Source organism: Schistocerca americana, chromosome X (assembly GCF_021461395.2).
Source record: "Schistocerca americana isolate TAMUIC-IGC-003095 chromosome X, iqSchAmer2.1, whole genome shotgun sequence".
NCBI lineage: Eukaryota > Metazoa > Arthropoda > Insecta > Orthoptera > Acrididae > Schistocerca > Schistocerca americana.
Genome location: NC_060130.1, coordinates 271,728,816 through 271,756,202, shown reverse-complemented (window position 1 = coordinate 271,756,202; position 27,387 = coordinate 271,728,816). Strand labels below are relative to the sequence as shown.

Here is a 27,387-nt window from a genome sequence, read left to right as displayed (position 1 = left end):
TTACATAACCATTCCATTTCATGTCACTTTGCAACATTACGCCTAGGTATTTAATCGACATGGCTGTCATGCAGCACAAAACTGATGCTGTACTCAAACAGTATGGGTTTGTTTTTCCTACTCATCTGCATTAATTAAAATTTTTCTACATTTAGAGCTAGCTGCCATTCATCACACTAGCTAGAAACTATGTTTAAGTCACATTGTATCCTCCTAGAGTCGCTCAACAATGATACCTTCCCATACAGCACAGCGTCATCAGCAAACAGCCACATACTGCTACATACCCTGTCCAGTCAGATCATTTATTTCTATAGAAAATAACAGTTGTCCTATCACACTTCTCCGTGGCACTCCTGATGATACCCTTGTCTCTGATGAACACTCGCTGTCGAGGACAACATACTGGGTTCTTTTACTTAAGAAGTCTTCAAGCCACTCACATACCTGGGAACTTATTCCGTATGCTTGTACCTTCGTTTAACAGTCAGCAGTGTGGCACTATGTCAAATGCCTTATGAAAATCTACGAATATGGAATCTGCCTTTTGCCCTTCATCCGTGGTTCACTGGATCTTGTGCGAGAAAAGAGAAAGCTGAGTTTTACATGAGCGATGCTTTCTAAGATCTTACTGATTTGTGCGTGGAAACTTTTCCCCCTCAAGAAAATTTATTATATTTGAACTGAGAATGAGAATGTGTTCAAGGATTCTGCAGTAAACCGATGTTAAATATATTGTTTCTTTATTGTGGGACCTGCAGCATATATTATGTCAGAGTAGGACATTATGTAGAGAATTTAAAACAGTGTGCTGCTTAATTTTATATTTTGGTATATAAACTTCTTTCAGCTTTATTGCCTTTATCAGTACATCTGCAAACAATTGCATTTATGTATAATTTACGTAATATATAATTTATAAAAGTTTTTTTACACGTCCTGACGTAGATGGACATTTGTCAACTTAGAGTAAATGATTATTGATGTCTGTAGTTCATGGTTGTAATATTACTTTCTGTGATGTTTTAAAGCTGTTTGATAATTTGCTGTGGCACATGGTATTATAATACTTTTTTACTGTCTGACAGTCATAGAAATTCAAGGTTGACAGCTTGTTATTTACTCAAAGATATTTGTGTTGTTGTGATAATTACTGTGTTGTCATTAATAAATTAATTCATGATTTCATTGTTTACCTGTAATCTATCTATTTGTACTTCTGTTATGATTTTATTTAATTTGTTTGCCAAAGATTTTAGTGTTTTCGTATATGATACAGTTAGTCAGGGAAGCTCATGTGTGCCAGTTTTTACTTGTTCTGTCATTAATTATAACCCAGAAAATTTTTTCTTTAGTCTTGAGTTTTGGTTTTTGTAAAAGGTCCAGCTCTCTCTCTTTATTGATGACACACTTAATAGTTACTTTCGACATTTATATCTGTACACACTAAACCATGATAACTTGTGGCAAGAAGTAAATAGTTCTCCATTATCACTGTTGCTCCTTCCTAATACCAGTAGTATTTCCTATCTTGCTGTCTCATTCAAGAATGAATGAAGTGACTGCTGTCACACTTTGATGTAAAACTGATTTTACCTCATTTTAATCCCTCTTGGAATTTACAGAGTAAGTGTTTCCATGGTAGTGAAAGTCTTTCTAATAGTGTCTGCCACTGCAGTTTGTTGAATATATCTGAGACGCTCTTGTTATATTTCCTAAACAAGCCTGTGATGAGTAACACTGTTGTTCTCTCTCTCTCTCTCTCTCTCTCTCTCTCTCTCTCTCTCTCTCTCCCCCCCCCCTTCCCCCCCCCCCCCTCCTGTTAGCTGAACATGATAAGAGTCCCAAAGCGACGAACACCTGTCAAAAATAATCAAATGAGAGTTTTCTAAATGATTTCCATTGGTGATTTACACTACTTTAGGATTCTATCTATGAATTTCAGTCCCTCTGCCTTCCCACAACAAAATTTTTGTGATCGTTCCATATTAAATTACTCTGGATGGATACCTCAAAGTATTTGACTTGTTCTGACTTATTCCATTGATTGATCAGTCTGACGTAATCAAACAATATCGAGTCCTGTAGCCTATTGGCAGACATTGTTTTACATATACTTATGTTTGGGATCAGTTGCTTTTTTTTTTTTTTTGTGCCAAGCATGGATGCTTTTCATGTTTTTTGTGCATTTTCCAATAATTTTGTAATGATACAACCCTCATAATATACAACTGTGCCAATCTCAAGGAGTGTGAGAGACGTGCCTTTATTATCAGGTAACTACCACACTCCCACATATATCATGTTACTTGATTGAGAAGTAGCAGCTTCGGTCTCGTAAACTGACTTACGGCCAGTAGAGTGGTGTGCTGACCACATGCACCTCCATATCTGCATCAAGTGACGCCTGTAGGCTGAGGATGACATGCCAGCCAGTTGGTACTGTTGGGCCTTCATGGCCTGCTCAGGCAGAGTTTAGTTTAGTTCCACATATATCATGAATAGTAAGCCGTATCACACTTTTTTTGAGTTAAGTGTGATACAATGTCCACTTCTGTTAGTCTCTCTTCCAGGGAGGCAATTCTTCTCGAAAACCTGGAGTTCTCAGGGAATTGCATATAACCTGGAAAACTCTGAATTTCAAGAATTTCACAAAATCTCTGGGAATTTTGCATTGTTAACCTAGTGTTGAAATTGAATTTTATTGAGTTTTATAAATCACAAAATTTAAAATACTTAATATCTCAAAGTGAGTTAATTATATTGTCACGTATAGGAAGGTGTAAGTAGATGAATGACGAACACTAACTTCACTTAACGAAGGTTTATTTAGCACTTGCACATACAAGAGTGCGGAGCGAACTGCCTCTGACCAGAACACATACGGTATATATACAGCTACAGAACATCCAGTACAATGATTCTTGCCATTTGTGGATACTTCTAGAATGTACTCAATCCGGATATAGAAATTAAAATCTTATAGTTCAGGTGAGTTTTGAACTCGTGACCCTCCATGCAACAGTCTAGTATCATATCCACTACACTACAACAATTGAGCTACTCTGCTTCTTCTGCGACATTCCTCCCTCCTTAAGAGAACAGCGTCTTGGTGTTACGTCCTCTTAGTCCGGGAACGAGTCATCGGTCCTGCATACACCAATTCCCGATGATTGATATTCGTCCTGGCAGTGATCTTCTTAGAACTTCCTTTGCCGCTATGTTCTTTGTCACCTTTCCGCTTGTTGCCTGTCACTGGAGCTTCAAATTTATCCTGGATTGCAGGATCCTTATAGGGATTCATTCAAAGGATGTGGATCGTATCTCTTACATTTTGTCATCTTGTGTTGGGATCGAGATCTTCAACTTCATAAGTAACATCATATAACTGTCTTACAACCTTATAAGGTCCAAAGTAGTGCCTGAGGAGCTTCTCAGAGAGACCAACCTTCCGAACAGGAGTGAAGATCCAGACGAGGGCACCAGGCTGGTAGACAACAGGGCAGTGGCTCACGTCATACCTTTGGCGATAGTTTTCTTGAGCTTGCAGCGTGCGGAGTTGAGCTAACTGCCGAGCTTCCTCAGTTCTGGTTAACACCTGGCCGATGTAGTAGTCATCCATGTCATCAGGATGTAATGGAAACACAGTGTCCATCGTTGTCGTCGCCTCATGCCCATGCACCAGGAAAAATGGCGTAAATCCTGTGGTGTCTTGTTTCGCAGTTTTGTAGGCAAACATAATGAACGGTAGCACCTCATCCCAGTTGCTCTGCTCAACATTGACGAACATTGATTGCATGTCGGCCAAGGTCTTCTTAAGGCATTCAGCAAGCCTGTTAGTTTGCAGATGGTAGGGAGTTGTCATGTGATGTGTAATGTTGTACCAACAGTTTATCTCTGTCACAAGATTCGATTGAAAAACTTTCCCTTGATCTGTAATTGATGACCTTGGGGCACTGTGTTTTAATACAATGTCTTCCACGATGAATTTGGCTACCTTGAATGCTTCGGCTGTTTTCACGGCTTTTGTAATGGCATAGCATGTCAGATAATCATTGCTAACAATAATCCATCTATTGCCACTAGCAGACATTGGAAATTGCCTGAGGAGATCAATCCCAACAGTCTGGAAAGGCGTTTCGGCTGGTGGAATTGGTATGAGTCGGTCAGGTGGTTTCTGAGGAACTGCGTTTATCCTCTGGCACTCTCAACAATGTGATACTTAGTGAAGGACACTCCCAAAGAAATCTGGCCAGAAAAATCTCTTGCATATCCTATCGTAAATGTCCGGCCACAGGTGTGTCATGGAATTTCTGTAGAACATCTAAGTGCATATGTTTAGGAATCACTGGTAGCCACCTCTTTCCAAACGGATCAAAGTTTTTCTTGGAAAGTACCTTAAATTGTCCTTTCACATCCTCTGACCAATTTAAGGCAAGCATAATTTGAGATATCTGGGCATCCTTCTGCTCAGCAGAGAAATCCTGGAGTGCAGCGAGACAGTCACTATCTTCATCAAAGTCTTGATGGTCTTGCACAGGGTTTCTTGAGAGACCGTCAGCATCTTGGTGTTTTCTTCCACTTTTGTACAGTATGGTAATGTCATACGCTTGAAGATGCAGTGCCCAACTGGCGAGTTGTCCTGTTGGATTCTTAAGACCTGTCAACCAACAAAGTGAATGATGATCTGTAACAACTGTGAATGGCCTTCCATAGGGATACTGTCGAAACTTCCACATGGCCCAGATCACAGCAAGACATTCTCTTTCTGTAGTTGAGTAGTTTCTCTTGGCTTTTCTAAGTGTCCTAGAAGCATAGACTATAACCTCTTCTCCCCCCCCCCCTCCCCCCCCCCCCATCTGAAATCTGCACCAGAACAGCACCGATCCCATACCCACTGGTATCTGTGTGTAATTCTGTAGGTGATCTCTCATCATACAGACCAAGTACAGTGTCAGTCGTCAGAGCTTTTTGCAGCACATGGAAAGAATCTTGTTGAGCATCACCCCAGATAAACTTAGCATCGGCTTTTAACAACTCTTGGAGTGGTCTGGCTTTGATACAAAAGTCTTTGATAAAACGATGGTAATAAGAACACAATCCGAGGAAGCTTCTCACATCTCCAATACTTTTAGGAATAGGAAATTCCGTTATAGCTCTCACGTTTTCTGGGTCTGGCCGCACGCCTTCGTTTGACACAAGGTGCCCAAGTATTTTGATTTCTTTTGCTCCAAAGAGACACTTTCTTGGATTAAGTTTCAGTCTGACTTGTTGGAAACACTTATGAACAGCCCTCAGTCTTTTTATGTGTATATTAAATGTCTCTGAGAACACTATAATGTCATCTAAATAGCAAAGACACATTGTCCACTTCAGATGCCTTAGATGATGATCCACCTTTTGTTCAGAAGTTGCTGGTGCATTACACAAACCAAACGGCATTACCTTAAACTCATACAGGCCTACAGGGGTGCTGATTGCAGTTTTCTCACGATCAGCCTCATCTACTTCGATTTGCCAGTATCCTGAGTACATGTCCAGGGTTGAGGAAAACTAAGCCCCCTTCAGACAATCTAGTGTATCATCAATTTGTGGAAGAGGGTAAACATCTACATCTACATTTATACTCCGCAAGCCACCCAACGGTGTGTGGCAGCCATTTTTTCGTTTGTGCGAGGATTTAGAGAAGCAGTGCGTTCTTCCTCTGTGAAACAGCTTTGGAAAAAGGTGTTTAGTATTTCAGCTGTACGCGTGTCATCCTCTGTTTCAGTGCCATCATCATCCCAGAGTGTCTGGATATGCTGTCTTGATCCACTTACTGATTTAATGTAAGACCAGAACTTCCTAGGATTTTCTGTCAAGTTGGTACATAGAATTTTACTTTCGAATTCACTGAATGCTTCACGCATAGCCCTCCTTACTGCTAACTTTGACATCATTTAGCTTCTATTTGTCTGAGAGGTTTTGGCTGCATTTAAACTTGCAGTGAAGCTCTCTTTGCTTTTGCAATAGTTTCCTAACTTTTTTGTTGAACCACGGTGGGTTTTTCCCGTCCCTCACAGTTTTACTCATCACGCGCCTGTCTAAAACGCATTTTAGGATTGCCAACTTTTTCCATAAACACTCAACATTGTCAGTGTCAGAACAGAAATTTTCGTTTTGATCTGTTCAGTATTCTGAAATCTGCCTCCTATTACTCTTGCTAAACAGATAAACCTTCCTCCTTTTTTTATGTTCCTATTTACTTCCATATACAGGGATACTGCAACGGCCTTATGATCACTGATTCCCTGTTCTGCACTTACAGAGTCGAAAAGTTCGGGTGTGTTTGTTATCAGTAGGTCCAAGATGTTATCTCCAAGAGTCGGTTCTCACCTTAATTGCTAAAGGTAATTTTCGGATAGTGCACTCAGTATAATGTCACTCGATGCTATGTCCCTACCACCCATCCTAAACATCTGAGTGTCCCATTCTGTATCTGGTAAATTGAAAACTCCACCTAAGACAATAACATGTTGAGAAAATTTATGTGAAATGTATTCCAGATTTTCTCTCAGTTGTTCTGCCACTAATGCTGCTGAGTCGGGAGGTCGCTAAAAGGAGCCAATTATTAACCTAGCTCGGTTGTTGAGTATAACCACCACCCATAATAATTCGCAGGAACTATCCACTTCTATTTCACTACAGGATAAACTACTACTAACAGCGACAAACACGCCACCACCGGTTACATGCAATCTATCTTTTCTAAACGCCGTCTGTGCCTTTGTAAACATTTTGGCAGAATTTATCCCTGGCTTCAGCCAGCTTTCCGTACCTATAACGATTTCAGCTTTGGTGCTTTCTATCAGCGCTTGAAGTTCTGGTACTGTACTAACTCAGCTTCGACAATTTACAATTACAATACTGATTGCTGCTTGGTCCCTGCATGTCCTGACTCTGCCCCGCACCCTTTGAGGCTGTTGCCCTTTCTGTACTTGCCCGAGGCCATCTAACCTAAAAAACCACTCAGTCCACGCCACACAACCCCTACTACCCGTGTAGCCGCCTGCTGGGTGTAGTGGACTCCTGACCTATCCAGCGGAGCCCGAAACCCCACCACCCTGCGGCGCAAGTCGAGGATCTGCAGCCCACATGGTCGCAGAACCGTTTCCGCCTCTGATTCAGACCCTCCACTCGGCTCTGTACCAAAGGTCCGCAGTCAGTCCTGTCGACAATGCTGCGGATGGTGAGCTTTGCTTTCATCTCACTAGCGAGACTGGCAGTCTTCACCAAATCAGACAGCCGCCCGAAGCCAGAGAGGGTTTCATCTGATCCATAGCAACACACATCATTGGTGCTGACATGAGCGACCACCTGCAGTTGGGTGCACCCTGTACCCTTCATGGCATCCGGAAGGACCCTTTACACATCTGGAATGACTCGTCCCGGTATGCACACAGAGTGCACATTGGTTTTCTTCCCCTCTCTTGCAGCCATATCCCTAAGGGGCCCCATCATGCGCCTGACGTTGGAGCTCCCAACTACCAGTAAGTCCACCCTCTGTGACCACCCGGATGTTGCAGACTGAGGAGCAACCTCTGGAACAGGACAAGCAGCCATGTCCGGCCGAAGATCAGTATCAGCCCGAGACAGAGCCTGAAACCGGTTCATCAGACAAACTGGAGAGGCCTTCCGTCCAGCCCTTCAAAATGTCTTTCGCCCCCTGCCACACCTCGAGACGACCTCCCACTCTACTATGGATGAGGGGTCAGCCTCAGTGTGGGCAGTATCCTGGGCAACCACAGCCGTAGTCCAATCGTGGGATGCGTGGGACGAGTTGGTCGTCCCCAACAAACCCCCGTCCGGACCCCCACAGTGATGCCCATTGGCAACAGCCTCAAGCTGTGTGACCGAAGCCAACACTTCCTGAAGCTGGGAGCGAAGGGGTGTCAACTCAGCCCGCATCGTCTCAAGGTGTGGCAGGGGGTCGAAAGACATTCCGGAGGGCTGAACGGAAGGCCTCTCCAGTTTATCTGACGAACCAGTTTCAGGCTCTGTCTCAGGCTGATACTGATCTTCGGCCTGACATGGCTGCTTGTCCTGTTCCAGAGGTTGCCCCTCAGTTTGCAAGATCCGGGCGGTCGCAGAGGGTGGGCTTACTGGTAGTTGGGAGCTCCAACGTCAGGCGCGTAATGGGGCCCCTTAGGGATATGGCAGCAAGAGAGGGGAAGAAAACCAATGTGCACTCCGTGTGCATACCGGGGGGAGTCATTCCAGATGTGGAAAGGGTCCTTCCGGATGCCATGAAGGGTACAGGGTGCACCCATCTGCAGGTGGTCGCTCATGTCGGCACCAATGATGTGTGTCGCTATGGATCGGAGGAAATCCTCTCTGGCTTCCGGCGACTATCTGATTTGGTGAAGACTGCCAGTCTCACTAGCGGGATGAAAGCAGAGCTCACCATCTGCAGCATCGTCAACAGTACTGACTGCGGACCTTTGGTACAGAGCTGAGTGGAGGGTCTGAATCGGAGGTTGAGACGGTTCTGCGACAGTGTGGGCTGCAGATTCCTCGACTTGCGCCATAGGGTGGTGGGGTTTCGGGTTCCGCTGGATAGGTCAGGAGTCCACTACACGCAACAAGCGGCTACACGGGTAGCAGGGGTTGTGTGGCGTGGGCTGGGCGGTTTTTTAGGTTAGATGGCCTTGGGGAAGTACAGAAAGGGCAACAGCCTCAACGGGTGCGGTGCAAAGTCAGGACATGCAGGGACCAAGCAGCAATCGGTATTGTAATTGTAAACTGTCGAAGCTGCATTGGTAAAGTACCGGAACTTCAAGCGCTGATAGAAAGCACCGAAGCTGAAATCGTTATAGGTACAGAAAGCTGGCTGAAGCCAGAGATAAATTCTGCCGAAATTTTTACAAAGGTACAGACGGTGTTTAGAAAGTATAGATTGCATGCAACCGGTGGTGGAGTGTTCGTCGCTGTTAGTAGTAGTTTGTCCTGTAGTGAAGTAGAAGTGGATAGTTCCTGTGAGTTATTATGGGTGGAGGTTACACTAAACAACCGAGCTAGGTTAATAATTGGCTCCTTTTACCGTCCTCCTGACTCAGCAGCATTAGTGGCAGAACAACTGAGAGAAAATCTGGAATACATTTCACATAAATTTTCTCAGCATGTTATAGTCTTAGGTGGAGATTTCAATTTACCAGGTATAGACTGGGACACTCAGATGTTTAGGACAGGTGGTAGGGACAGAGCATCGAGTGACATTATACTGAGTGCACTATCCGAAAATTACCTCGAGCAATTAAAGAGAGATCCGACTCGTGGAGATAACATCTTGGACCTACTGATAACAAACAGACCCGAACTTTTCGACTCTGTAAGCGCAGAACAGGGAATCAGTGATCATAAGGCTGTTGCAGCATCCCTGAATATGGAAGTAAATAGGAATATAAAAAAAGGGAGGAAGGTTTATCCGTTTAGCAAGAGTAATAGAAGGCAGATTTCAGACTACCTAACAGATCAAAACGAAAATTTCTGTTCCGACACTGAAAATGTTGAGTGGTTATGGAAAAAGTTCAAGGCAATCGTAAAATGCGTTTTAGACAGGTACGTGCCGAGTAAAACTGTGAGGGACGGGAAAAACCCACCGTGGTACAACAACAAAGTTAGGAAACTACTGCGAGAGCAAAGAGAGCTGCACTCAAAGTTTAAACGCAACCAAAACCTCTCAGACAAACAGAAGCTAAACGATGTCAAAGTTAGCATAAGGAGGGCTATGCATGAAGCGTTCAGTGAATTCGAGAGTAAAATTCTATGTACCGACTTGACAGAAAATCCTAGGAAGTTCTGGTCTTACGTTAAACCAGTAAGTGGATCGACACAGCTTATCCAGACACTCTGGGATGATGAAGGCATTGAAACAGAGGATGACACGCGTAAAGCTGAAATACTAAACACCTTTTTCCAAAGCTGTTTCACAGAGGAAGACCGCACTGCAGTTCCTTCTCTAAATCCTCGCACAAATGAAAAAATGGCTGACATCGAAATAAGTGTCCAAGGAATAGAAAAGCAACTGGAATCACTCAACAGAGGAAAGTCCACTGGACCTGACGGGATACCAATTCGATTCTGCACAGAGTACGTGAAAGAACTTGCCCCCTTCTAACAGCCGTGTACTGCAAGTCTCTAGAGGAACGGAAGGTTCCAAATGATTGGAAAAGAGCACAGGTAGTCCCAGTCTTCAAGAAGGGTCGTCAAGCAGATGCGCAAAACTATAGACCTATATCTCTAACGTCGATCTGTTGTAGAATTTTAGAACATGTTTTTTGCTCGAGTATCATGACGTTTTTGGAAACCCAGAATCTACTATGTAGGAATCAACATGGATTCCGGAAACAGCAATCGTGTGAGACCCAACTCGCTTTATTTCTTCATGAGACCCAGAAAATATTAGATACAGGCTCCCAGGTAGATGCTATTTTCCTTGACTTCCGGAAGGTGTTCGATACAGTTCCGCACTGTCGCCTGATAAACAAAGTAAGAGCCTACGGAATATCAGACCAGCTGTGTGGCTGGATTGAAGAGTTTTTAGCAAACAGAACACAGCATGTTGTTATCAATGGAGAGAGGTCTACAGACGTTAAAGTAACCTCTGGCGTGCCACAGGGGATTGTTTTGGGACCATTGCTTTTCACAATATATACAAATGACCTAGTACATAGTGTCGGAAGTTCCATGCGGCTTTTCGCGAATGATGCTGTAATATACAGAGAAGTTGCAGCATTAGAAAATTTTAGCGAAATGCAGGATGATCTGCAGCGGATAGGCACTTGGTGCAGGGAGTGGCAACTGACCCTTAACATAGACAAATGTAATGTATTGCGAATACATAGAAAGAAGGATCCTTTATTGTATGATTATATGATAGCAGAACAAACACTGGTAGCAGTTACTTCTGTAAAATATCTGGGAGTATGCGTGCGGAACGATTTGAAGTGGAATGATCAAATAAAATTAATTGTTGGTAAGGCGGGTACCAGGTTGAGATTCATTGGGAGAGTCCTTAGAAAATGTAGTCCATCAACAAAGGAGGTGGCTTACAAAACACTCGTTCGACCTATACTTGAGTATTGCGCATCAGTGTGGGATCTGTACCAGATCGGGTTGACGGAGGAGATAGAGAAGATCCAAAGAAGAGCTGCGCGTTTCGTCACAGGGTTATTTGGTAACTGTGATAGCGTTATGGAGATGTTTAACAAACTCAAGTGGCAGACTCTGCAAGAGAGGCGCTCTGCATCGCGGTGTAGCTTGCTCGCCAGGTTTCGAGAGGGTGCGTTTCTGGATGAAGTATCGAATATATTGCTTCCCCCTACTTATACCTCCCGAGGAGATCACGAATGTAAAATTAGAGAGATTAGAGCGCGCACGGAGGCTTTCAGACAGTCGTTCTTCCCGCAAACCATACGCGACTGGAACAGGAAAGGGAGGTAATGACAGTGGCACGTAAAGTGCCCTCCGCCACACGCCGTTGAGTGGCTTGCGGAGTATAAATGTAGATGTAGATGTAGATCCGAACACAGCAGTTGCAGTCCCTATCCATGCGAAATACTGTTGTGCAAAGAACGTCTGAACTAATCTATGGAGAGCACAAACAATTCGACACAAAATTTAAATGGTTATTAAAATACAGGGTGATTCAAAAAGAATACCACAACTTTAAAAATGTGTATTTAATGAAAGAAACATAATATAACCTTCTGTTATACATCATTACAAAGAGTATTTAAAAAGGTTTTTTTTCACTCAAAAACAAGTTCAGAGATGTTCAATATGGCCCCCTCCAGACACTCGAGCAATATCAACCCGATACTCCAACTCGTTCCACACTCTCTGTAGCATATCAGGCGTAACAGTTTGGATAGCTGCTGTTATTTCTCGTTTCAAATCATCAATGGTGGCTGGGAGAGGTGGCCGAAACACCATATCCTTAACATACCCCCATAAGAAAAAATCGCAGGGGGTAAGATCAGGGCTTCTTGGAGGCCAGTGATGAAGTGCTCTGTCACGGGCTGCCTGGCGGCTGATCCATCGCCTCGGGTAGTTGACGTTCAGGTTTCGTAACTAACCTTTTTCGTAGGACTCTCCATACAGTTGATTGTGGAATTTGCAGCTCTCTGCTAGCTCTGCGAGTCAATTTTCCTGGGCTGCGAACAAATGCTTGCTGGATGCGTGCTACATTTTCATCACTCGTTCTCGGCCGTCCAGAACTTTTCCCTTTGCACAAACACCCATTCTCTGTAAACTGTTTATACCAACGTTTAATACACCACCTATCAGGAGGTTTAACACAATACTTCGTTCGAAATGCACGCTGAACAGCTGTCGTCGATTCACTTCTGCCGTACTCAATAACGCAAAAAGCTTTCTGTTGAGCGGTCGCCATCTTAGCATCAACTGACGCTGACGCCTAGTCAACAGCGCCTCAAGCGAACAAATGTACAACTAAATGAAACTTTATAGCTCCCTTAATTTGCCGACAGATAGTGCTTAGCTCTGCCTTTTGTCGTTGCAGAGTTTTAAATTCCTAAAGTTGTGGTATTCTCTTTGAATCACCCTGTATAAGATTGCCTAGTAAATGCAGTAAAGCTGCTACTTGCACACTGCTGACACGCTGCTCGGCGGCAGAACGAGACTACGCGAATTTACACTATTCAGGTACTAAAACGCCATGCTACAACTCTCAAATAGTATAATACACATGAAATTTGTGAATTAAACAATGCAAGTACCCAAAGACACGCAAAGAAATTAAGAATTAAACTATGTAACAAATAAGTGAGCTAAGAGTATACGACTTGCTGGTGGCAGCTGTTTATCTAACGGCGACAGGGAGCACACTCCTTTTTAGTTATCTTATTAAGATTCCTGTAATCAACATAAAAACGTCATCTGCCATCCGTGTTCCTGAAGGGAACCACTGGTGGTGACCATGGGCTCTGCGAAGGCTGAATGATGTCATTCTTCATTATTTTCTCTAACTCGCCACGAATTATTTGATGTTCCGTTGCTGGCACATGGTATGCTCTCTGGCTTATTGGTTGATGGTCTCCAGTGCTAATCCGGTGGTTCACCATCGATTTGCCGAATTTTCTCTTCACCTGTGGATTGAAGCATTCAGAGAACTCTTGGAGGATGGCAATCTTGTCTTGTAGTGGTAGCGCTACTTTCACCCGCAGACTTGGCATGAGAGGTTTGTATGACGCTCAACTGTTGTGCAGTTAACAGCTCAGCGTTTGCCACACACATGCGTCTTGGAAGGATCTTTGGTTCTCAGCGACAGTTAACTATCCACAAGACACTGAATCCGTTCGTAAACGAGGCGACAGAGGCTAGGATGACCAAGTTATTCTTCAGTGATATGCTTCTCTTACATTCCACTACAAGATCCATGGGTTGATGCAGACATGACACATGACAGCTACCTTTCTAGTGTTGACTGCAGGAATGACCACTTCATCCAGCACATATAGTCTCCACACACTCAGATGTGCATCTTCCTGTCCGCAGTACCTCATCTCGTCTAGCATAATCTTCGAGCGACCACAACCTATAATTGCCTGAGAAGCTTTCAAAAAGTCCCATCTGAGAATGATGTCATGACTACACTCTTGTAAGATAATGAATTTTAAGGGCTGTGTATGGCCTGTGTATGGCCACATCTTCCTGTAGGTTTTACACATTTCCCATTAGCAACCTTCAGCAGAGATGATTTGTTGTCGATGAATAATGTTTTCTGTAACTGGCATCGGTACTTCTCTGAAATGACTGAATATGATGCTCCAGAGTCCACAAGAGATTGGGCTGGTCGGCCATCCATCAGAATATCGATGAAGTTTCCTATCATTTTTGTAGTGATCGATGGCAGAGGATTTTTCTCTTCTGCGGCCTCACCTCCAAGAAAGGCCACACCCTTTAGTTTTCAGGTTGTGGCAGCTAGGTGATTGGCTGGAGCTTCTAAACGGCATTGGAGACCTTGATTGGTGTGTTGGGGAGTGTCCTCTCCAGTGGTTAGCTTGCGGCAATGGTGACCTACGTCGTCCTGCACGCACATCTTCTTGTTCATCTTCGTCGTTCCGGAGTTGGTGTCGGCTAAGATCAGTCTTCTGGCACAGTCGTCATCAAATACCCACTGCCTTTCTCGACAATAGCGCACCACATGTCCAGGTTATCCACAGTGGAAACACACTGGTTGGTTATCCTGGGTCCTCCAGACGTCAGTCTTCCTTGGTGCCCGAACAGGTTTCTGATGCGGCATTGTAGAAATGTAATTTCGCCTGGGTCTCAACTTTTTCACCGTTTTAAAGGGAAATGAAAGAAGGGAGATTGGGTTCAATGTCTGTCCCACTTCCTTCCTTATGACCTCTTGAAGCGTCTCGGTTTTTTGCTCGCCGTGCAATCCAAGTGCTTTCTGAACTTCCTCCCGCACTATCTGACGTAGAACAGTTGTGAAATCAGTTTCTTCTTCCTTCACAGACATTGATATGATGTTTGGAAGCCGTTCAAACTTCTTGCGTGTAATTATTTTTTGATGCATTGTCTCGATATACTGGCACCATTTCATGAAGTCCGTCTGCTGTCGAAACCTCCTTCAGGAGTAGGGGTTGATACATGTCCTTAGCAGCACCCTTCATGAATGTGCAGCCTTATCTTTCTCTTTCATTCTACAATCCACTACTTTACACAGCTCCAAGACGCCTTGAATGTAGGGTACTGTCATTTCTCCTGGGCGCTGTGCCCTGCACTTTAATTTATCTTCAGCCTTGCACTTCTGTCATTGTGTGTTGCCGAAATACTTGCACAGTTCCACCTGAAATACTTCCCAGCTTGTGAACTTCTCCTCGTTGTTCTCATACCATTGCTTTGCAGTGCCCTCCAAGTAGAAAAATACATTAGCCAAACACACAGTGTCATCCCATTTGTTAAATTTGGCTATACGCTCATATACCTTCAGCCACTTGTTTGGATCTTGGCCATCACCACCAGAGAACCCGGAAGGATGTCTCATGTGGTGGCACACAGTTGCTGTCATCGTAATGTTCTCTTCTTCTTCTGTCTCTAATAGATTGCGATCTGTTGAATATGGCTCGAACTCGGGTTTCTCGCCACGTAAACGGCGACTCTGTTGTGGCCTGATGGGAGCCACTGTGTCGTCGATAATGTGCGGTATCACAAGTTCCAATACCCAGCATCTCCACCAGAATAATGTCACATAGAGGAATATGAAAGTAGATGAATGACGAACACTAACTTCACTTATCGAAGGTTTATTTAGCACTTGCACATGTAAGAGCACGGAGCGAACTGCCTCCAGCCAGAACACATACGGTATATATACAGCTACAGAACATTCCAGTACAATTATTCTTGACATTTGTGGATACTTCCAGAATGTACTCGAACTGAATATAGAAATTAAAATCTTACATTTCAGGTGAGTTTTGAACTCACAACCCTCCATGCAACAGTCAAGTATCATATCCACTACACTACGGCGACTGAGCTACTCAGCTTCTTCTGCGACAATATGAATACGTTGCATATAAATTATTGATGTTTAAAAACTGTAGTTTAACTACTGCTTATGGCTGGTATGTAGCTCAGCTGAGATAAAGAAAAGTCATTATTGTGGTATGCGGCCACTCCGCCCCCATCCCCCCCCCCCCCACCCCACCCCCTCCAATCACAGTTAATTTATCAGGAGCATCTTGGCACCATATTATTCCAGGAATTTGGGTAGCCACTTGTCTTTACTGAAAACTATCTGCTAACTGTGTACTCTTCAATGCAATCACATACCTGCTCTGATATTCCACAAGCACGTATTTATTGTATACATGGTATTTGTGTTGTGGGTCGTGTACTGTCTGTTACAATAAAATGATTTAAAAGTGGAAAAAGATATGGCAGTAATAACAAAGTTCATAGTTAATCTGTTTTTAGAAGAATGAATGTAGAAGATCTCCTCAGTAATGATTGTTGTGTAGATGTTCACTGCAGTCTCCTAATGAAGTTGTAGATTAATGTGGCCTTTATTTTTAAGTAATGCATACTCATTTGGTAGTATGTGACTTCATTTAAAGATGAATATGTTTTGGCATAAAATATGTATATATTTTTACTTGGTTATAGGAACCAATGATGCCTTTGTTACTATTGCACTTGGTAAGGAGAAGTATCAGACATCAGTCAAGGAGAAGGCAGACAAAGATGTCGAATGGCATGAAGAATGTGAACTGTAAGGCATCACTTTTTCTGCAATCCACAATTGTTGAAATTGTAATTAAATTATAAGTGTTTCTATTCATATGTAAGCATTAATATTTCAACACATCTATATTTCAGGCCAATACCTAAACAAGGAAATACAGCTGAAATTGTCTTGACAGCATTACACCGCAATTTTATGGGTGTAGATGAATTCCTAGGAGTAATTAACATTCCTCTGGCAGACTTTGATGTGTATGAAAGGCCAAGATGCAAGTAAGTTTTTCTGCATATAATTTATCCAGTCTGTCATTGTGTAAATAAATTGATGATTATGGCAGTTCCTTCATGTTCAACTGCTTTTTGATTTGATGGAACTTTACATTGTAGCTTTAAGTTACATATGCTTTGCTTAGTTTTGTGTGAATACTGTGATAAGTTAACTCACCATTCATAAAAGGGAGTGCATTATTGCTGAAGTTTCTAAATGATACCGTAGTAATGAGATGGATAGAGAAGCAATTCTCATACTGCAGTGCAATTAGTGGTTTTATAATGCATGTGGCAGACATGTGGTGTGTGACACAGGAAGAAGCTGTACTCTATGTGCAACAAATGCACCTTAAATTATTGGTCATCTGTATATGAAAAGTGCTGCAGCTGTCATGAAATGGACAACCTTCATGTTGTTGGTGCCAAATATACCTCAAACCTCATTTGTCTAAAAAGATTGAGTAGTTTTCACATTAAAAAATTGGAGACATTACTTTTCAGCTCATCTTTATAAGTATGATATTCCTCGGAGAATGATGCTTATTATGGGGGTTCCTTATGATTTACTGTCTCTTAGGCTCAAGGTTTAAGGAACCATTAAAGCATACATAATACATAATTAAATATCTGGAGAACAGTAACAAGCCCTTGAACTGTAAAAACTGATATAAAAAAAACTTATCAGAAAAAAATTTGGTATCAGCACGTCCATCCTATATAAAGGCCTTGGTTGAACTTTCTCCTTATGAGAGTCTTGAAGGATTATTTGTTTGAATTGAGGGGCCCAGTGGGAAAGGGGCACATACCACCTGCACAGTGATTTTGTGATTTTGGTACAGGAAGACAGCCAATGCCATCTAGCATCGGAGGTGGGAACTTCTAGCACAGTGGCATGTGCCCATTCCTTTAAAGAGAGAGTATAATATTTGCTGTTATTCGGGACTGACACATTCCCAGTGAAAAACAGGCCCATGCCAATTGTATCTGTGTCTCATGAGTAAATTCGTCTCATTGGTTGACTTGTTTCGGAAAGCCAATGAGAAAGTTTTTCTCAGATGTTGTTCATGTGTTTCCAAGAGGGTGGCAATAGGTGTTGCTATTAATGTTAATCATGAAGAAAATGCAATAGTAATGTAAAAAAAAAAATTGTAAAGAAAATGAGTGGAAAGATAATAAAACAAAGAGGTTAAGAAACAATGGAAAACAATATATCCTGAAAAAATAAGATTGTGCCCGAGAAAGTGTTTCGTAGTGCCAGTGATTCATGCTGAAAACTAGTTTCTGCAAATACTCAACATTGAATGAAGAACAGAAGGAGGCAATATTTATTGAGTTTTATCAGTTGGGAAATTATAACAAGCAAAATACTTATTTATTTGGATTAGTGTGGCCTAATAAGTGCAAAAAAGTGTGTCCAAAGAAGAGGAATGTTCCAACAGTTAGCCAGAGGAGTGTTTCTTTCAGGTATTTTATTTGTGACACTTCATTTACTGAGGTTGAAGTGTGTAGGACTGCATTTTTAGCTTTTCATGCCATTTCTGCTGCACGTTTGAGGACTGTCCATAGCAATGAAGAATGTGACACTGAGAGTCATGAATCTACAACACATGTATCAGTACATACACCTAGAAAGGATAGAAGAGGCAGGCATTCTTACAGACCTCATGGCATTGATAACAAGAGAAAAAATAAAGTTAGAAATCACATTGAAATGTTTCCAAGGTACACATCACATTATAGTCGAACACAGAATCTGAACAAGTCCTACATAACCTCTGTTACAGAATCTGAACAAGTCCTACGTAACCTCTGTTCAGTCGATTGCTGGAATGTATCCTTTGAACTGTGAAGATCTTAAAAATACAGATGAAGTCTCAGTGCAACAACATGTGTATGAAACCATTTTCAACAGGGAATATAATATTGGTTTTAAATTGCTGTTGAGTGATATATGTCATATTTGTGATTCTGCTAAGGCACGTAACAACACCGAATCCACAGACATCAAACTACACCTTGAGAAAGCTGAAGCTGCATATAGTGCCCTGAAAAGTGATTCAAATGAATTGAAACAGGATGGTAGTGATGTGCTTGTTTTGTGCATGGACAAGCATTGCCAACACCATATATTTTGATGGAAACAGTTTTCTATAAGAGACAACTTTGGACATATAATTTCTGTATTCACCGTTGTAGTGATAAGAAGACCGTGATATGTGTCTGGTAAGGCAGTGATGTGTGTCTGGTCCGAGAATGTTGCATCTAGAGGGGCCAATGAAGAAGTAGGTACCTGCGTTTTAAAGGCTTTAGACATGGTGAAGGAAGAACATCATTGAACGCTCATCATTTATTCTGATTTATGTGTTGGACAAAGTAAAAACTATATTGTGCTATGTCTGTGGTTGTACCTCCTTGATAAAAAATGTTTTGATGTTGAGCACAAGTTTCTCCTCCCTGGTCACATGTTCCTGCCAAGTGTCTGGGATTTTATAGTTACTGAGAAGCTGAAAAGAAAGACACAGGCTGTGTACAGTCCAGCAAAATGGGTTGAAGAGCAAGCAAAAGAACCCATTCATTGTGGTTGAAATGAAGAAAGACGACTTTGTGTCTGTGTCGTCTATAATGAACAGTTATCATCAAACATAACGTTACTGTTGACAAAAAGCCTGCAGACATCACAAACACAATGGTGTTTAGATTAGTGAGTGGTGAACGTTCTGTATATATCAAATTTCACACACTCAAACTGACAAAACCTGTGCGAGTTAGTGTATAGAAGTGTCATGGACGATTTATGAAGCTTGCAGACTGCCAGTTAGTTCCTAATTATCCAAATGGATGTCAAATTAAGGCAACAAAGTTCAAGGACCTTCAAAGCTTACTGCAATTTCTGCCTCCAATATATTCAAGTTTTTATCAGTCATTGATAAGTGATGGTGATGGTAGTGACGATACAATGGAACTGGAAAACATTGATGAGGAATTTGACTATTAATGACATGCTATGTAATGTGTGTACATATCCAGGATTTCATTTTCTGTACTTTAAATTGTAATAAAGTGGCTTAATATTTAATAGTATTAGCAAAACACCATCTAGTTACTGTAACAACTGTTGGTATCACAGCAGGAGTTCACATTACTATACAAAATCGTATTTCCTTAATTCCCATTTCCTGACACAACGTACTCTGGTGGCATATGCTCCTTTTCCACTGAGCCCTTCAATTGTTAAAGACCATTAAAAAGCCAAGATCACACAAAAGATTTTTTATTCAAGACAATCAGTTTCAACAGTCTTAGTTGTCATTTTCAGGTCTGGGCCAGGGAGGGGGAGGGATATTAAGTAGCGGAAAGGAGAGAAATAAAAGAAATTAAAAGACTGGATGTGGCGGTGCAATGACAACTGTGTAGTCCTGGAATGGGAACAGGGAGGGGGTTGGATGGGTGAGGACAGTGACTAACAAAGGTTGAGGCCAGGAGGGTTACGGGAATGTAGGATGTATTGCAGGAAAAGTTCCCACCTGCGCAGTTCAGAAAAGCTGGTGTTGGTGGGAAGAATCCGTATGGCACAGCCTGTGAAGCGGTCCTTAAGATGAGAGATATCGTGTTTGGCAACATGTTCAGCAACAGGGTGGTCCACTTGTATCTTGGCCACAGTTTGTCAGTGGCTGTTCGTATGGACAGACAGCTTGTTGGTTGTCATGCCTACATAGAATGCAGCACAGAGGTTGCAGCTTAGCTTGTAAATCACACGATTGGATGCAAGACCTGTCCCATACATCCTCCTATCACCACCTACTCCAGTGCGGTCACTAACATCACCTATCCCATCAAAGGCAGGGCTACCAGTGAAACCAGTCATGTGATTTACTAGCTAAGCTGCAACCTCTGAGCTGCATTCTATGTAGGCATGACAACCAACAAGCTGTCTGTCCGCATGAACGGCCACCGACAAACTGTGGCCAAGAAACAAGTGGACCACCCTGTTGCTGAACACGCTGACAAACATGATATCCCTCATCTTAATGACTGCTTCACAACCCGTGCCATATGGATCCTTCCCACCAAAACCAGCTTTTTTGAACTGCGCAGGTGGAAACTTTCCCTGCAATAAATCCTATGTTCCCGTAACCCTCCTGGCCTCAACCTTCGTTAGTCACTGTCCTCACCCATCCAGCCCCCTCCCTGTTTCCACTCCAGCACTACACAGCCGTCATTTCACCGGCACACCCAGTCTTTTAATTTCTTTTATTTATCTCCTTTCCACTACTTACCCCCTCCCCCCTCCACACCTTCTGTCCTGCCCTCAGTCTAAACTGCAACAGTTGACTGTCCGCCACTCCCACCATACTATCCCTCCCCCTCTCCGCCCCACCCTCCTCCTTACCCCCACCGAGTCGCCACTCCCATCATGCACTGGTGCTGCTGTTTGCAGTGTGGTCTCAGCTCTCTGAGACTGCTGATGTGTGTGCAAGCTGCGTTTGTGTGTGTGTGTGTGTGTGTGTGTGTGTGTGTGTGTGTGTGTGTGTGTTTACTGCTGACAAGGGCCTTAATGGCCGAAAGCTTTAATTGTGTGAATCTTTTTATTGTGCCTATCGTGACTCAGCATCTCCGCTATATGGTGAGTAGCACTTTCCTTCTCTGGTATCAGCACATTATAAATGTTTGTCATCGCTAAAATATTTAAAAAACACACAGCACCTTTTCCAAAAGGCCATGTCCATATACATATTGCTCACAGATGCTTGTTACATGATACAAATACGGTGCACAATAGTACATCTGTTAACATATGCTGACACATACCAAACAGCATCTACGTATTGCTCACAGGTGCTTGTTATATGATACAAACATAGTACACTTGATATGTGTCAGCATATGTAAACAGATGTCTACTGTATTTGTATCATGTAACAAGCATCTGTGAGCAACATGTAAATGGACATGGCCTTTTGGACAAGGTGCTGCTAGTTATTAAATATTTTAGCAATGACAGATGTTTATAATGTGCTGAGTTTTATCCACTTGACATGTTGTGCATGAGGTTCAGTGTAAAATGAACACGTTTTACTGCTACAAAAAGAAAAATATAAAAAAAAAAATATGTTTAAGACCTGAAGATGACAGCTAAGACTGTTGAAACCAGTTGTTTTGGAAAAAGAAAAAAAAATTGTTCGATATTGGATTTTGAATGGTTTTTAAAAGATAAAGACCTTGGACTCCACTCACCATGTGGGCATTAGATGGCTGCAAGAGTCTTCAGAACAACCTGTTCCCAACCTCTGTGCTGAGGTTTGGTCACCATTTTTAACCACCCTGTGGAAGTTCCTCTTTGTGTGACATGCATATAAGATCCTGTCACTCGTACAGTCTCCAGCTTCTGATCCTCTTGTTTGACCAGCAGCACAACTTGTGTATGTAAATCGAATAAGGGCAACAAGACTGTTTGTGATTAAAGTGAAGGAGTAACTTATGAACCTCAGTGTGGTGGACCTAAATGTTTTAACACAGAATTGAAGCAAGTATGCTCCCTGATTAATAGATGAATTTAGTCTTCAGTGCAGAGCCCTTTGCAGTCGTAAAGGCACAGGAGCACATGTGCAGTCGATGGAATACTTTTTGTGTCTGTTCCATGTGCCCTACAGACCATTCAGCAGGTGTATCCAACAGTTGAAGTAAATACAAGTCATACAAGACACCCATCATGTACTACAATGGCAAGGGAAGTAAGTGGCATTCTGTTGGGTATTGAGCCATACAAGAATCTAGTGAAATGAGCAGGCTACATGGCAGCAAGGGATACATGCTAGGAAAATAATGTACTACCTATTGGTTACTATTATTTCACTTTTGAGGAGGAGAGTTACATGCCAGTGATGTAACTCAGTGGCTGGAGGTAGAAAACAACAAACTAAGACTAATGTTGGCAACAGTTTTGCTGTCACAATCATCCCTCCAGACACAAAGACAGAAAAAAGCGACTTCAATCTGTTTGACAATATAATGGTATCCTCAGACACGGGCACCTCCTTTGGTGTGAGGACCTATCAGTATGCACTACTTGTGGCATATTCATGTACCAAATTTCATTTTATATTTTGACAAGAGGACACTAGTTTTTCTTGATAACAATTTGTCCACTGTTTTAAGTAACAATGAGATGAATGTGAAAAAGGTTTTAAAGTTTTGTGTCTTGACAGGACTCCTGCTCAGTTTACTCAATAGGGTATTTTAAAAGGTCTCAGAGTGGTTGGTGCATCAGTTTTCAGTCAGTGATCAAATCAGTCACAATTATTGGAACCAAAACTTTGTAATTTTCACTGTGTGTTCATTTATTTTGTTTAATGCTTATAAAGTTTCTTTTAATGTGCATGTATAGAACTGTTAACCAAGTTTTACTTGTTCTGAGAGTGGCTTGCTCTTTCCTTTTATTAGTGGTCAGCCAGATGCATGTACCTGGGGAAAAACTTAACTATATTTTTCAACTAATTGTTGTTTTCTGTCAGTATTTTTTGTTATTACTGTGTTATAGTTTTATTAAAGTGTGAAACACACACACACACACACACACACACACACACACACACACACACACCCTATTCGTCCTTTTTACTATCCATTTTAATTAATTGATAAGCAACTGATTGTTATTGTCAGACAGTCTGTTAAATCTCTAATATATGCTAGTGGGCAATTGTCTCAAGAGAGATGGGCATCCTGAAACCATCATAACCATCATCATCATCATCATCAGTTTAATTCACCACATTTTTTGCTAATTCCTCCCTCCCCTCCACCTGCTCTCTCTCTCTCTCTCTCTCTCTCTCTCTCTCTCTCTCTCTTTCTCTGTCACATATTGTGTCTCTGAAAGGGATCTTCTGTTGTGAGCTGTGATGTGCATTTTAAATTTACATCATATGGCAAATCTCTTAGTCAAGCAACAGGAAAGGAAACAAAATTCAATATCCATTGGTTACAAAGTTGCAGAATGATTTTTTCAATTTCAAGTAGAGTGTACGCTGTTTTGAAACTGTGATAGATCACAACTATGTGCTGGACTATGACCCAAACCAGGAACTATGCTTGGAATCAATCTTCAAACTGTTGCCCATTTTCTCACATGCTTCTGGGAGTGATAGTCCATCAAGGAGTGTTTCTGTGAAGTTTGAAAAGTAAACCTGCACTGAGACAGTTAGTTCCTTGATTGTTGGTTATGCATCATGCATCTATAGCACAGTGGTTAATAACATTGTGTGCAAGAAACGAGGTTCCAGGTTTGTGTCCCAGTCTGGCAAACAGTTTAAATGTATCAGGAAGTTTCAATGACACGATTACAGAGACCGAGCACTTTAGACAAGGATGATGCAGAAAATTAGTTGTGGCCTATTCTGACAAACCATAATAGCAGGTTTAGGGAAACTGATGAAAATCATCATCTCTTGGGTGAACAATGTTTCTTTAGTTAAGAGTCTCCAGATAACAAGTTGGTGTGGCCATTTTTATTTGTCTAGGCACTCTGTACTACTATTTCATAATGCAGCCTTGGGTTCTGGACTGTTTTGTTTCTTCTTTGATTAGGAACTTTATTATTACATGTTGTGACCATAATTATTATGTATATGTCATTGTTCATGAGACCGAGCGAGGTGGCGCAGTGGTTAGACACTGGACTCGCATTCGGGAGGACGACGGTTCAATCCCGCGTCCGGCCATCCTAATTTAGGTTTTCCGTGATTTCCCTAAATCGCTCCAGGCAAATGCCGGGATGGTTCCTTTCGAAGGGCACAGCCGACTTCCTTCCCCGTCCTTCCCTAATCCGACGAGACCGATGACCTCGCTGTCTGGTCTCCTTCCCCAAAACCAACCAACCATTGTTCATGTAATCTGTTTTGGGTGACAGCTTCTGAGTGTTGAAATTTTAATATATGAGGGTAAGTCAATTATTATCTGCAAAGTAATTATAAAATTTTATTGTAATCAAATAGGAAACTTACAAAAACATCATTTTTTGACATAGTCTCCTTGCGTTTCTATGCACTTGGTCCATCGTTGTACAAGTTTCCTGATGCCCTCTTAAAAGAAGGTTCTCGGTTGAACTGCGAGCCAGGAATGCACCGCTTCATTCACTGCTTTGTCTGAGGCGAATCAGCGACCCCTTAATGCCTGTTTGAGTGGACCGAACAAGTGATAGTCAGAAGGGACAAGATCGAAACTATATGGAGGATGATCCAGTACTTCAATTTGAGTTTCTGGAGCGTTTCAGCAGTTTGGGCAGCAGTATGTGGATGGGCATTGTCGTGCAACAACACAACACCTTTTGACAACAGTCCTTGGCGTTTGCTTCGAATTGCAGGCTTTAGCCTGGCAGTAAGCATCTCACTGTAAGTTACACTGTTTATTGTTTTGCCTCTTTCCCCATAATGTTCCAGTACTAGACCTTGTGTGTCACAAAAAACTGTAAGCATTAGTTTTCCTGTGGATGGTTGGGTCTTGAACTTTTTCTTGCATGGTGAATTTGGATGTGTCCATTCCATACTCTGCCGTTTACTCTCCGGCTCTTAATGACGGATCCGTGTTTTGCCACCAGTAATGATCTTGTCTAAGAAGTTGTCCCCTTTGTTACCATAGCGATCCAAATGTTTTTTGCAGATGTCCAAGCGCATATGTTTTTTGCAACTGTGTGAGTTGATTTGGGACCCATCTTGCACAAACTTTATGAAACCTAAGTCTGTTGTAGATGATTTCGTAGGCAGAACCATGACTAATTTGCAGATGATGTGCCACTTCATCAGTAGCTAATTGTCTGGTTAAGAGAATCATTTTACATGCACGCTCAATAGTTTCTTCATTTGTGACGGTAAATGGCCGTCCGGCTCCTTCATCGTGTGTAACATTTGTGTGACCATTTCGGAATTTTTCATTCCATTTGTAGACCCTACGTTGTGACAAAACAGTGTTCCTGTACTGTACCGAAAGTCTTCGATGAATTTCGGCCCCTGATATGCCTTCCAACCACAGAAAAACGGATCACTGAATGTTGCTCTTCTTTGGTGCAAATAGACAGCAGAGCAGCCATAATTAACAGCATGGCAGCAATAACGAAACTAACTTAGTAGCTTGAAAATTGCAAAGATATAACAGCAAATAAACAAAGCATGTGTCAACAATGTAAAATGACAGTACTACCAAAATAAACAAAAATATAACTAAATTGTGGATAATAATTGACTTACCCTCGTATATTAAATGTAGGTATGCAGTTTGATTTTTGGGGATGTTTGTCCATCCCTGGTACAAATGTGAAAGTGTTGTGTTTATACATCAGTCATATGTAGCAATGTTTGATTAAGCATCAGAATTAGTAAATTTTAAGAAATTATTAATTATACCATAAGATGAAATGGTATCCATGCCATGTAACTGTTTTTAACAAATGAAGATAACCTGAAAGATGTTAAAGACAGGATGCACAAAAATGGCAACAAAGCATATAAAAATCTTTAAATGAGTGTTGTTTGTTTCTATGTGTAATATGGTGCACGTGCTGTACTATTAGTAGAAGTTAAGTTTTCTTTCCCTTTCTTTCATTTTGTATACAAAATTTCTGCATGTGTTAAACAGAATAAATTTCATGGTTATGTGCAGTGACAGAACATATCACTTTTCGTGCTTTTCAGATGGTATGAGCTAAAAAGTAAGCCTGGTAAGGAGAAACAGAAACACAGGGGAGAACTTGAAGTGAAAGTAACATTTATAGTGAAAGCTGGAAGCCTCACCGATCTAAGTAAAAAAGAAAAACACAAGTCCCTTGGACAGTTGTCTCACATGGCACAATCTGTCGGTATGTTTGTTGTTTTGCCTATTTATTTTTTGTAATCTCTTATCATGGTATACTGCTACAGTGAAACAAATATAAACCAGATTTTGTAATAAATTTATTAATATTTAATCTTGAGAAAAAGTCATACACAAGAACTCATTTTTATTTATAGTCTCCTGAAGAGGAAACACATTTTTCACAGTAGATAGCCAGTTTCTTGATCCCGTTTTTGTAAAATGAGCGTGGCCGCGACAGCAGGCAGTTGCACATGAACACCTCGCTAGCGCCATCATTGTTAAATCTGTCTCTTCTTGACTGCTTGCTTTAGTGGGCCAGAGAAATGAAAATTGCAGGGCAGTAAGTTGTACTATCAGAGGATGTTCTCGTGTGGTCCAGAACAGTTTCTGATTTTTTTTTATTGAGTTCAGGCCGGTATGTGGGATCAAGATCGCCATGAAGCATGATCAAATCCCAGATTGAAAGTACACTTTATTTCTGATGATAAGTGTGCACGGTATGATGCTCTGGGAGAAAATCAATGAGAATAACTCGTTTAAAATGAAAAACAGTCTGTTCTAAGAACCTTTCCCTCAGAGAGATGGTTTCTGGCTGTGATGGTGCAGATATGTCCACTGTTTTTTGATTCTGGGGTGTAGTGATGCACCCACGTTGCATCACAGGTCACAGTCCAGTGCAAAAAATGTTTCCCTTCAGTTTGGTAGCATGTCAGTAGCCGTTTGCACACCTTGAGATAGTGAAAGTTGTGCTCTGCAATGAGAAGATGAGGCACCCACCTTGCAAACACTTTCTGAAATCCAAGGTTGTCAGTAGTAATTGCCTGAGCACTACCGTAGTTGATGCCAACCTCAGTAGCAATTTCGGCAACTGTTATTCGGCAGTCATCTTCAGTAAACTGGCTAATAATGTGAATATTTTCTCCAGCCATGCTGGTCCTTTGGTGATGTTGGTAAGCTGTGTTCTCAACTGTTTGTTGCCCATGAGAAAACTGTTTGTGCCATATGTACACATGAGTC

At 41.8% G+C, this 27,387-nt stretch overlaps 1 protein-coding gene across 2 annotated transcripts in view; it reads left to right on the top strand.

The window, feature by feature from the left end:
- The window catches only part of LOC124555528 (rab11 family-interacting protein 1), a 105,986-nt gene that overhangs the window by 21,604 nt on the left and 56,995 nt on the right, over positions 1-27,387 (top strand). For both annotated transcript variants that reach the window (XM_047129482.1, XM_047129481.1), the window contains exons 3-5: positions 16,180-16,285; positions 16,393-16,530; positions 26,211-26,374. In XM_047129482.1, the coding sequence (XP_046985438.1) occupies positions 16,180-16,285; positions 16,393-16,530; positions 26,211-26,374 (408 nt within the window). The remainder of the gene's footprint in view (positions 1-16,179; positions 16,286-16,392; positions 16,531-26,210; positions 26,375-27,387) is intronic.